The sequence below is a fragment of the Palaemon carinicauda genome, chromosome 15 (assembly GCF_036898095.1).
Source record: "Palaemon carinicauda isolate YSFRI2023 chromosome 15, ASM3689809v2, whole genome shotgun sequence".
Taxonomy (NCBI): Eukaryota; Metazoa; Arthropoda; class Malacostraca; order Decapoda; family Palaemonidae; genus Palaemon; species Palaemon carinicauda.
Window position 1 is genome coordinate 20,300,159 of NC_090739.1, and position 13,860 is coordinate 20,314,018.

The 13,860-nt window shown below is 33.3% G+C and overlaps 1 protein-coding gene across 1 annotated transcript in view; it reads right to left on the reverse strand.

Annotated features, from left to right (window-relative positions):
- Alk (Anaplastic lymphoma kinase) overlaps window positions 1-13,860 on the reverse strand; it is a 1,005,172-nt gene that overhangs the window by 383,383 nt on the left and 607,929 nt on the right. Inside the window, 3 exon segments of the mRNA XM_068387529.1 lie at window positions 4,981-5,031; window positions 5,033-5,147; window positions 5,150-5,203. Of these exon segments, the coding sequence (XP_068243630.1) occupies window positions 4,981-5,031; window positions 5,033-5,147; window positions 5,150-5,203 (220 nt within the window).

Sequence of the window (13,860 nt, forward strand, 5' to 3'; positions counted from 1 at the left end):
AGCATAAATAAAGTTCTTAGCAGGCGATATGAGTAAACTAATTAAAATAACATTTCTTAGCAATGAAATAATTACTCCATTATCCTTTGCTACTTTAAATGTCAAATAAGCAGTTTGTTTGATTCGGCCATCTACATCTTCATTAAACTCATTGTAATTAAGTAGTACATGCATTCATCATTGCCGTGATACAATCATTACATACAACATCAATGACTCAATCGTTATGCATGTATTCTTACACTACTTCATTTCATTACATTATCATGGTAAAATGACAGATTAATTAGGACACTAACATACTATTTTATTCATATCCACATTTACTCAGTATATCATAAAATATGATCGTTGTAAACATATTGCTATTCTGTTAGTAACAGTGTCTGGCGTGTAAAGAGACTATAAATCAACGGCAGTAAAAAAACATTCAACCACTAAGGGGATAAAAAAATACTAAATATATATATATATATATATATACACACACACACACACATATATATATATATATATATATATATATATATATATATATATATATATATATGTATATATATACCTTATGCCTTATTGCCTATTGCCTTATTTTTTGTTTGGGTTCCCCCAGGTCCCTCAGTGTGAGGCACCTCGTATATCCCCCAGAGAGTTGCTAATGCATCTTCCAGTGTATTTTGCATCTTCCAGTCTTGGATGGTCTGGGATGCATCTTAGGTATTTATCGAGCTTATTCTTAAACACCTCTACGCTCACTCCTGGTATGCTTTCTTAGATGAGCTGGCAACACATTAAATAGTCGCTGCATTATCGATGCTGGTGCGTAGTGGATTAATGTCCTGTGCACCTTTCTTAGTTTACCTGGAATATTTTTTGGCACTATTAATCTACCTCGGATTGCTCTTTCTGATATTTTAAGCTCCATGATGTTTTCAGTAATTCCTTCTATTTGCTTCCATGCTTGTATTATCATGTAGCGTTCTCTTCTCCTTTCTAGACTGTATAGTTTTAAAAATTGCAGTCTTTCCCAGTAGTCAAGGTCCTTAACTTCTTCTATTCTAGCAGTATAGGACCTTTGTACACTCTCTATTTGCGCAATATCCTTTTGGTAGTGTGGGTACCATATCACATTGCAGTACTCGAGTGTACTACGTACATAAGTTTTGTAAAGCATAATCATGTGTTCAGCTTTTCTTGTTTTAAAGTGTCTGAATAACATTCCCATTTTTGCTTTACATTTAGCCAACAGTGTTGCTATTTGGTCGTTGCATAACATATTCCTATTTAACATTACACCAAGGTCTTTAATTGCTTCCTTGTTTGTGATTGTCTCATTATTAGGTCCCTTGTATGCATACACCATTCCTTCTCTGTTTCCATAATTTATTGATTCGAATTTATCGGAGTTAAATACCATCCTATTTATCTCCGCCCATTCATATATTTTGTTTAGATCTCTTTGTAGTGAGTTCCTATCTTCATCACAAGTAATTTCTCTACTTATTCTTGTGTCATCGGCGAAAACTTCTCACTACGGAGTTTTCAACATCACAGTCTATGTCTGAGATCATAATAACAAACAGCAGTGCAGCTAATACCGTACCTTGTGGCACACCAGATATTACCTGGGCTTCATCTGATTTCTCGTCATTTGCAACCACTATCTGTTTTCTGTTTTGCAGGAATTCTTTTACCCATTTTCCTATCTTTCCCACAATATTATGCTTTTACATTTTTTTCTCCAATATGTTATGGTCTACCTTGTCAAAGGCTTTTGCAAAATCTAGATAGATCACATCTGTGTCTTTTTCATTTATCATATTTTTGTATATGTTTTCATAGTGTGCTATCAGATGGGTCTGTGTACTTTTTCCAGGCACGAAACCGTGTTGACCCATATTAAACAAATTATTTTTAACCAAATGGTTCATTATTTTCTTTTTTATTACCCTCTCATACACTTTCATAATATGTGATGTTAGACTAACAGGTCTATAATTGCTTGCCTCTAGTCTTGATCCACTTTTGAAAATAGGGGTTATATAGGCTAATTTATGTTTAACATATATCTCGCTCATATCTACACTTTGTCTTAGCAGTATTGCAAGCGGCTTCGCGATAGTGTTTGCAGTTTTTTTTTTTTAAACAAAATCGCTGGAACTCCATCTGGTCCGGCTGCCGATCCATTTTTAATTTCGTTTATAGCCTTGACAATATCTGCTTTATTAATATCTATATCCGTTAGATATTCAACATTTTCTTTTCTCATTTCTGTTTCATTATTCTCATTCGCAATTCTTGGCGTGAACTCACTCTTATATTTTTCTGCTCATATGTTGCATATTTCCTTTTTTTCATTCGTTAGCCGTCCTTCAATTCTTAGAGGGCCTATTTCTACTCTCCCTTTATTCATCTTTTTTGCATAGGAGTAAAGTACTTTGGAGTTTCTTTTTATATTTTGAAGTTTCCTTTCTTCTAACCCTTTTTTCATTTTCTTTCGACTCTATAATCTTTTGTTCTGCATTTTCTATCTTACATTTTATTTCCCTCATTTTCCACACATTTTTTTTCTTTTGCAAGATTTTTCTTCCACTTTCTAATTTTCTGAAATAAGATCCTTCTGTCTCTTGGTATGCACGTCTTTTGTTTATTGTTTTTTTTTCGGTACATATTTTTCAAAATTTTTTTCCAGTATTTTGTACAGTATGTCCGTATTTACCTGTATATTATCACTTACAAATACATTTTTCCATTCTTTATTCAGTTCTTCATTTATTTCTGACCATTTTGTATTCTTACTGTAAAAATTATATTTTCCATATCCTTCCCAAAGTTTTGTGCTTTTATTAATTCTGCGATCACTTGCTTTGGAATGGACTATCAATTCTATGACATTGTGGTCTGAAATTCCTGTGTTATACACTATTATTTCTTTAACATAATTCACCTCATTCACAAATACTAGATCTAGGACATTTTCCTTTCTTGTTGGAATGTGGTTTATTTGTTGCATATTGTGTTCTAATAGCATATCTTGAAGTTTTTCAAATTGCCTCTTATCTTCTGCACTACTATTACTCTCTTTTTTATATGTATACATACAACCACTTTCTTCTATCCGTTCTTTCCAATCCACGAAAGGAAAGTTAAAATCTCCGGATAGGAGTATATTCCAGTCTTTATGGTTTCTACATATATCATCTATTTTTTCTATTATTATGTCAAACTCCTTAGTGTTTGGGGGTCTGTAAACTACAATATTCACTAGTTTTTCAAATTAAAATTCTACCGCAATCAATTCACATTCTGTGTTGCTGTATTTTTCACAGACTTTTCCTTAATTTATGTCTCTTCCATATATATATTGCGGTTCCCCCTTGATTCCTATTTTTTCTGTCTGATCTATAAGTTTGGAAACCCTTTATCTGGTCATCACTGCCAGTCTCTTGGGAATACCATGTTTCACTTATATTTAATATATCTATTTTTTCAATTTGGGTTAGTTCTTCTAAGAACTCTATTTTCCTTTTAGAGTTACTCGTGACTAAACCCTGTGCATTCATCACTATTATGGTTTGTGTTTCATCCCCATTATTTAATATTGGTAATAATATGGATTCTCCCATGCTTCCTTCCTGTTCTTATATGATGTTCTGATATATGAGAGAGAGAGAGAGAGAGAGAGAGAGAGAGAGAGAGAGAGAGAGAGAGAGAGAGAGAGAGAGAGAGAGAGAGAGAGAGAGGAGAGAGAGAGAATCTATGCATTTTTTTCTATTAAGAAACTTTTACTGACAAACTTGTACAGGAAACAACATGAACACAAGAAAAATATTATCATAAATGCAAATAATGTTCGACATCATTCATCTTATATCAATATGCCTAACTAATGGAACGCATTTTCGAAAGATCCAATCCAGCTAGATTATCATATCCTATAGGGAAATAAATATGAGAGGAGTATTCATTGCATTAAGCCTTTATCTTTCCGTCCTTGTTATATAGGAAATAAACTCCAAGGCTGCTAGTACATTTTTACCCATTTCAAAGGCCCCATCTGTTCCATACTAAAATAATCCTTATGATGATCAGCGTATCCACTTTCTTCCCGTAATAATGCAAGCTATGAATGCAAATGTCTCGTGTCTTCTGATAATGGTACGGCAACTATCTTTTAAAAACTATGACGTGACTATGACGTGACATCAGAATTACTGTGCGTTTCTCTGTTTAAAGCCAACCCGAATTTTATTTCATCGCATTTGTATTCGTTTAATTATCCCAACCTATATATCTGTATTCTAGGAAAATCTTCACTACTCTCGTGAAGGAATGATCAGATTCTTACTGTGTAACGATAGTTGTTAGCAAGTTTATCTAAAATACCCCTTTATAATCACTCAACCTGATATGTAATGCTAAAATTCTCTTGAAATTACTCTTCAATACTTGGTATAAACACAATCTTCCATCTAACTAAAAATTCTAAAAATTAAAAAGTTAAAAAAAGTGAAAATTTTCAAAATTCAGATGTCCTTAGATTATGGAGAGGATAATGGTTGATTATATATTTATAAAAGCACGCGGCCACAAGGATTATTTTTCGCTCAAGGGGTTAGCAAATACACTGCAGTAGATGTAAGAGTAGAAGAGCCTGTTTAGCTATGGCAAGTAGCTCTTCTAGGAGGACACCCCAAAATCAAACCATTGTGCTCTAGTCTTGGGTGGTTCCATAGCCCCTGTACCATGTCTTGGAGTAGAGTTCTCTTGCTTGAGGGTACACTCGGACATACTATTTTATCTTATTTCTTTTCCCCTTGTTGTTATTAAAGTTTTTATAGTATATACTGTATATATGAAAGATGTATTTTAATGTTCTTGCAATATTTATCTTTAATTGTTCACTATCAAAGCGTCCTGACACCCTTGTTTCCACAGGACGGCAATCCACAGCTTATACTCTAAAGATGTACAAATACTCACTTTCCCGTCTCGTTGATTTTGCCGAAATCATCGAGGCTGGTGATTCTGGTGATTGTTGACCTCGAGGAGAATCTTAATGACGGACGATTCATCCGTTTTCCAGACGTGGTAGTCTGCTTCTAGGACGACAGCCCTTGCCGGAGCTCTCCACCAAGGGGAGGTGATAGCCGGGTGATGTTGGTCTGGTTGGAGTTCTTGGTTACGCCCAGGTACAAGAAATGACCTGAAAGGAGAGGAAAAAGAGATGCTAAGTTTAAAATACATTTCTTTTACTGAAAGGAACTAATCATAACTCTACTTCAAAGCAAAAAATTCTTTACAATTTTTATGTACATTGAATTTTTTCGTTAAAATTATCTGTAGATTTTAAAAGTTATGGCTCAATAGTATAGCGAAATAAACATAAAACGGGACTTTAACTACATGTTCCTTACAAGTAAAGGGACCTAGAACTAAAAAAATAAATTACCAATCAATTTCATGTTAATTTTGGAAACATTATTGACCAATGGCATTTGCTAATGAAAAAGACCTCCATAAAAAAATTAAAAGGCGCATAGTTACATATTCACCACTAAGAAATTTTGGATCTTTTTAAATGGTCCTAAGTATTCACTTTGAAAATTTAAAAACACGCGTTTGTTAAGCAATGCGATTAAAATAAATTCTCATTTGGCCTTAAGGATATACACAAATTTTTCCCAAAAATTTTAAACGTTATGGTTAAGAAAGCATTTGCATTTGATTTTATCCAACAAGAAAGACCTTGACCTATAAGTATGCCCATGGACTTGACATCTTAAGCATGGCCTTGAATTTGATATCGTAAGTTTGACCTTGAACCTGTAATATGACCACGAGTTTGATTCCCTCTACATACTGCATTTATTAGTTAAACATTCTTGTTGCATATGAATTATCTACCTGATACAATTCAAAGATTAAGACCAAGATTAAATTCATATCTAACTGTTGATCTCTTAAGTGCGAACTTCGCCTAATTTCACTAATTAGCACATTGGCTTTATCTCGTAAAGTTCAATAGATATGGCCAAGGTTAAAATTATATTCGACAATTGACCTCTTAATCATGACCTTAGCTCTTTAAATTCATTACAATTGTTGAGTCCCTTCTATCCGTCGCTGATATATACAGTATTAATTAGGCAAAACAAAGAATAAATAAAAGAATCATAATTGAAAAAAATAAGAAAGACTGGCAAATCACTAGGGAGGAAGCTTAAAGTCTTTCGTGATGATATCTCTACCATTATTGGAACCGATTCTACAAAATACAGCCATCATACAACATTGGAAGGTTGTTTATGCTTATGCATGTAAGTGGCAAAAGCCGAAGAAAACAAGAAGTGTTAATATCTATTATTGCAGACTACGAATACTCTTTTATATCTGAATAGATTAGTATCAAACTATACCAATAAACTACCCCTTCAGAGACCACTGGTTACACTTACAGGTAGAGTGGAAGCTTATGTCATCAACATATGGATAATTTTGTCACAGGTGATAATACAGGCGTTCTCTATTTACACAGATGTTACTCATCTAATCAGGTTGTAAACGAATATACGCCTCCAAATAATCATTAGGTTTATCTTTTCCCAATTTTCAACGTTTGTATTGGAAAAAGATTCTCTCTCTCTCTCTCTCTCTCTTTCTCTCTCTCTCTCTCTCTCTCTCTCTCTCTCCTCTCCTCTCTCTCTCTCTCTCTTAAACATGTATCTATAAGTATGTTTGTATGACTGTGTAAGTATAATGTATAGTGTATAGAGAAAACTAGTTCTCGTATACTAAAGATAATCAATCTCTCTCTCTCTCTCTCTCTCTCTCTCTCTCTCTCTCTCTCTCTCATTTATGTATGTATGTGTGTATATATACACATACACACACACACACATATATATATATATATATATTTATATATATATATATATATATATATATATATATATATATATATATATGAAAAAATATAAAAAACAAAAACAAAAATCTAAATAATAGCTTCTACGACACCACAAAATACTTAATGAAAGGTAATTTAATTTCATGAAGGATATCATCTCCATAATTTCAAGTTTCCCATCTCAGCGATTCTAAAAATCTGAATATAAAAACTACAGTACAATATTGTCAGCAACAACAACAACACAAGTAATGGTAATTATTTTAATAACAAGCAAAGTAATACCCGTTTGATAACGGCGACAACACCGGAGGTTAAGCGTGCAGGTCTCACACTGGCATTTCACGAAATTTAAGTATCATACCACAAGACCTTCTTAACTGAAAGCTAGGCACTGAATTCAAACCGGATACCGATTTATGTCACTGGGTAACGTGCTCCTGGATCATATTTTAATCACCTCGTTTGTCCAATTGGATTCTCATTTACTAACAGTTGGAAATATATCTATGCCGGTGTCTTATAAGTAAAGGGTAAAGGTTAAACGTAACCATATATCTTCTATTTTTGTCTTCAACAGATTAAATAAATAAAAAAAAAGAAAACTTAAAATTTAATATACTTCACAAGGGCATATTAAAGTTTTCTTATCAGCAGCCTTGAAAGACCAAAAACAACCATGAAGATTATTCATCTGACATGAGTAATAATAAGAAACCTTGAGTTCATTGTTTTTCTAATCAAACCAAGGCTTAGAGACGACAAGTGTTTGTATTTCTGTGTTAATAGTTCTTATGGTGGGGTCAATGTTAATTTACTTTCTCATGTAACAAGTTTCGGAATACCGAAAAGAACGAAACAAGGTCTTTGAATAAACTACCGCATTTTACCACATCGCCATTGTTTTAGAGAGCGATACGTGTTTTAAGTACCATTTATCTAAGAACTAAAACAGACTTCTTTCTGATATCACTTTACAACAAACATGTTAGTCATGGCTATGCATTTTGGACATGTGTTAAGTGTTAATAATGAAGGACGGATGAATACTAGACATTTTATTATTGAAAAAAGTGAAGCCAATAACAAAAGAGCAAAATCAAAATGACATCAATTTAGATAAATCAAGTAAGTCACAGTTGTAAAGAACTTATGATATACTATTGTACTACGTGCTCTTTAAAAATGAAGGCTTAATATATAGAAACGCACAGACACGCTCACCACTCTCACCAGGGTATGACTACTCACTCTCCTACCGGGGACGGGGAGAGCTAACTGTTTTCCTTGATTTGGAAGTGTTTGCCAATTAAGAGATTTCTTCCCTCTGACTGTACAATCTCCTAACTTTTACTTAAGGTGCAACACTGGGATTTTCTCCACAGCTGCACCACGGCACTGAATAGCCTCCTTGGTCTCAGTGTAGTTGACTATATGACCCAAATTCATAAATCCCTCCATGTAGCTTTCTACAAATTGGGAAAACGAATAGATGGTTTCAAGTCTCGTAATGAAAATTTGCAGGCAATCATAAAACCAAAAACATTTGGAACTCTCTCTCTCTCTCTCTCTCTCTCTCTCTCTCTCTCTCTCTCTCTCTCTCTCTCTCTCTCTCTCTCTCGCTCTCTCTCTCTCTCTCTCTCTCTCTCTCTCTCTCTCTCTCTCTCTCCTCTCTCTCTCTCTCTCTCTCTGTATGTATATGTACATGTATATATATATATATATATATATATATATATATATATATATATATATATATATATATATATATATATATATATATATATATATATATATATATATATATACACACACACACCCTATATTCATATATATATATATATATATATATATATATATATATATATATATATATATATATATATAATGTATGTATATATACATATATATATATATACACATTTATATGTATATATTCATATAAGCCATATATCATACAACTCTTAATATCTGGATTCTCTATATGCCTCGGGATCAGAGACCCAAGGGCGAATCAACTTAATGATAATAGCTTCTGGTCGGCCACGGGATCTCTGTATTTTGAAGGGCATCGAATGCTTATAGACCCTACCAGTTTTACCCCACTCTAACCGTTGTTATTTCAAACTCCGAACATTTCAAAGTCATCCCAACAAGAAAATGCAAGATAATCTTGAGTGGACGAATGACAGAATAAAAATCTTCAAAGTTGCGAATCTAAATACATCAACTCGATTACAAATACATCTTGTGGTGATAAAGCCTTCATTTAATGTTGGCAATAACAATGACGGAAAAAGAAACAATCCCTTATATATTTGAAAAGACGTGAGGATATTAATACAACGTAAGGTACGTAAGTGTATTAAGTGTTCCTTTGTCATGTATACAAGCCAAGTGACTAAAGTCAGTTAATACTCGTGACGTTTTTCTGCTAGATAAAAACTTTCAATGATATTTTTCGGCACAAAATTTTCCAAAATGAGAGTTATGAACATATGCATTTATCTGTCCCTCGTTGTTTGGTCATTAAATTCACTAACAAACAAGGCAAATTAAAAGAAAAAATAATCTCTACATATTACTGTAACAAATTTATACACCCAAAACAACAAATGTATATTTAAGACCCAGTAAAGGATATAATTCGGAAATAAAACGGAATTTTCAGTTATATTCAAGCGAAGAGCATTGCCAGATCACAAGTCTAGTGTTAAAGCATCGCGTTGACATTCAACAACTGAGGGTATTTCGGTTTAGCTGTTTGCCATTTAAATTTGTTTTCTATGGATATCAGTCTATTGCCCGAAAGGCAGTCTATAAGGAAATCTTAAAAATTTCACAATCCCTTCAAGCTGCGGAGACAAACTGGGTAAAATTTTGGCTTAACGAATACTGACAATTAAACACCACATCACTCAAATATATTCGCGGATAAGGTGTCTAATGTCGTTTTCTAACAACTGCTGCGAATACTAATACTAAATTTACATATGTTACTAAAAATGGAAATACATGACTGTGTTCATTATAAAACACATGAACCAGTTACCTTCAACATTAGGCATTATTGAAGTTTATTATTTTTCTATGTTCCCTGTTTAATAATAGATAGGATACAGCATGAATCCCCAACCTTTTGATCACAAGATACTTCAAATGACAAAATGCGAGAGCAATCTTACGTAAAAGGTTTTCTCGGGATATTTTTCTCTTTAAACGAAGATATAAATTACATATTAGATACATCTTCCTGTCTTTTCGTTTAATCATTAAGAAACTAAGGCTATAAAAAGATATATTCAAGTTCAAATCTTCGCAGATAATTACAAACTTCAATACACAGCCATTCCCTTATTATTCATAAATGGCATCGTATAATTACAAATATTTCTGTACTTAAATGAAGGCATTTACAATTAAGACACGTTTCACGCAAACGCGTCTAAGAATAAGTGTGTTTCAAGTCTCTATGTCACAATCTTATTAAAGAACGTAGTTCCACACCAGCTGTTCATTAAACGACGATCGTTAGCATGGGTATGATATAGAGTAATAGCTGCACTACATGACAGCTCTCTCAGTGGCAAATGATAGGATCTTCACTTGGTGACAGGGAGGGTAACATAAAAACAAAAAAAAACTTACAAACAAGAAAAACCTCTAGCGTTATTTTTCATTTATTCTTTATTTATTTATTTTTTTTTTTTTGTCTTCGATATATTAGCAAAAAGTTTACACTTAATTTGGATGATGACCAATTTTAGAAGCAAAGCCATACCAAACTATTCTACATAAATATAAACAAGAGATATCCCCATTAACATATGCGAGAATAAAAGCCAAATAAATACATGTCCTGATTAACACATGTATTGATTCCTTGTCCCATTTCCTTGTTCTATAGCATTTTCTATACTATACTATTTTCGTTTTACGACCTTCACATATGGTAAATATACCACGACGGATGGATGCGGTTTCAACAAACCGAATGTTAAAAAGATTTCAATAAACCAGCATAACATATTTCCTATCAAGGTTTGCAACAGCTATATACTGTAATTCAAGATCAGACATATGCAAGCACTTAACACAGATTTGAATAGCAAACATATGCAAATTTACTGTATCATTACCATCGAACCTTAAAACTATATGCCAGTTACGCAGAAGGGGAACAAGGGATAGAATGTCGGAAATTTAAGCAATGTCATCTCTTTAACATAACTATTCCCTTTTAATACACCGATAAATATATCTTAATTTGACCCACGCAGAGAGAGAGAGAGAGAGAGAGAGAGAGAGAGAGAGAGAGAGAGAGAGAGAGAGAGAGAGAACTAGCCATAATGTTACCACTCCCTCCTTTAACACAGAAACATCAGTGAACTGTGTTAAGAGCTGCAAGATTGTAGTAGCCCGTGAATGGTTGAAAGGGCCAGGCAACTTATAACACAAGTGAACTGTTGCTTCCGGGCTGACAGCGCAAGAGCCTGTGTCACAAGGTGGGGCACTGGACCGACCAGCAGTGAACTGTTTACGGCCTGCCGACACAAGCGAACAGTGAACTGTGACTTCCTAGTTCGTACCAGGAATTTTTCCCTTAATTTTAAATTCCATCCTCTGATTAGGTTAGAAAGCATACAGCAAGTCCATCCACACGGAATGAGGTTCAGTCTTCTTAGGTACTTTCACTGTATAAAAATCCTAAGACGGGCAAGTATACAGTGGGTAGAATCTCCATTATAAAGTTATACAAAGTTGCCAAAACATTCACAGACTGTCACAAACTGTTTAAATAAGCATGGAATGCAAAGTGGTCATCCAATGACGACCGACGAAGGTTTATGTCGAAATTTTCGAGGAAATATAGGAAAAGTGAGCCCAAGTGAGCCATTACCAGCAGCTTCCTTGGAATATGCTCCATAGCACACAATTTCTGTTGCCGCATTATATTTCAAATATTCCTCTTATATTACACTAGTCACCAAGGTGGAAATATAATCCACTTTGGAGAGTCTCGGTAACTAATATCAGCGACTTTCTCGCTGTTTCCATGCGAGTGGTAAGGAGCCTCTAACACAATGTAATGGAATATGTAGTTAATTACCAGCCATATGATCACAAGAACAAAAAGTTTTTTCATTAAGTGTATCTTTTGTTCAGTTGTCAATCATTCATTCCGATTAATGACTTTGCCAGATATATTCTATGATAAAGAACATAGATAAGGGTCTAATTACAGCATCCGCCGGTTACGTAAGTTGTCAGTTAATTACATTCTTATAAAGAATAGCGATAATAAGATCTAATACGATTACTTGAAGAATGAATTACACTTATAATGGAATATAAGACTCACAATTAAAACATGAAGAAATAGTTCTTGAAGTTAAATAATCAACCTTGCTGATCTTCTGCTCACAACAAGGAGCAATTTCATTTAAGATGTGTATAGTGCCTTTAAAGGAACAGTTACAATAGTTAAAAAAAAAGAAAAAAAGAAAAAAAAAAAACTCCCAAACACCGAAAGTTCCCATATCAATTAAAAAGAGATGGTATTGGTAATTTTGTATATATATATATATATATATATATATATATATATATATATATATATATATATATATATATATATATAATATATATACATATATACACACACATATATATATATATATATATATATATATATATATATATATATATATATATATATAATATACTGTATATATATGTATACACACACACATAACGCTACTCTGATACCTTCCAAACTCGTGGAAAAACTTCACCCTCCCTCTAGAGTTGCAGTTTCATCTTGCTCAACGTTCTACAAGGGAATAAAATCAAAGCTAACGTAACAACAAAAAGTAACAGAAAAAAATCTACATAACCTAACTAGATTATGGCAAAATTATTTACGCAACTATATTCTTGCAGATAAAAATATTGCTTTTTTTTTGTCATCAGTTGGGAAGAATTTAACCATTTTCTACCTGCCATCGTTTCCTTTCGTCCGACAACCTCACTCCTTTTTCATCTTAACAAAATAGAGAAGTTACCATTCAAATCAGGTCGTTCACACACACACTCGCACATATAGATAAGCATATGTTTACACACACACACTTGTTGGTATGTATGTATGTATGTATGTATGTATGTGTATATAGATATGCATATATACATATATATACATATATATTATATATATACATACATATATTATAAATATAAATATATATATATATATATATATATATATATATATATATATATATATATATATATATATACATACAGCTAGATAGATAGATAGATAGATAGATAGATTGATAGATAGATAGATATTGATTAGCATTCACTGTACAGGAGATCAAGCATGCTAATGTTCGAAAGTTTCCAGTAGTGTCCTCGACCTCCTCGCCTTTGTAAGCTAGGATTTGGTTATGGGCGAAACTGCTGCGTCATCAGTATCCATTGCTTAGCCCTCGTTTTTCTTAACTTTGGCACTGATAACATAGTTATATTTATGTTTAGTCTCTAAGATTTTTCCTTCCTCTTGCCTCTGCAACTCATGGACAACCTTGAAACTGATGCTCATCCAATTCAAGTGATATGTAAACAGTCGATCATTCGAGACAGGTCTTCGTTCATTTAAAATAAATCATCTAGTGAAGGTCAATGGTTTCTTTCACCAAGTTCATCACGCTCCCAACGTCAGCCTCCACTATAGTGTATAATTCAATCCTAGTCAAACTTTGAGCCCTACTCCCAGGCTTATCGACTTTCACACTCAAATTATTATGCCGTTGGAGTACATCATTAATTTTCAACGCCACGAGCACTGTGATTTTCCCAATAATGTAAACCTGAAATAAAATGATCTGCTTAGAAGGTGGATTTCGTTTCCGATTTCGAAATTGGTGAAGTATGCTACTGTTGTAGTC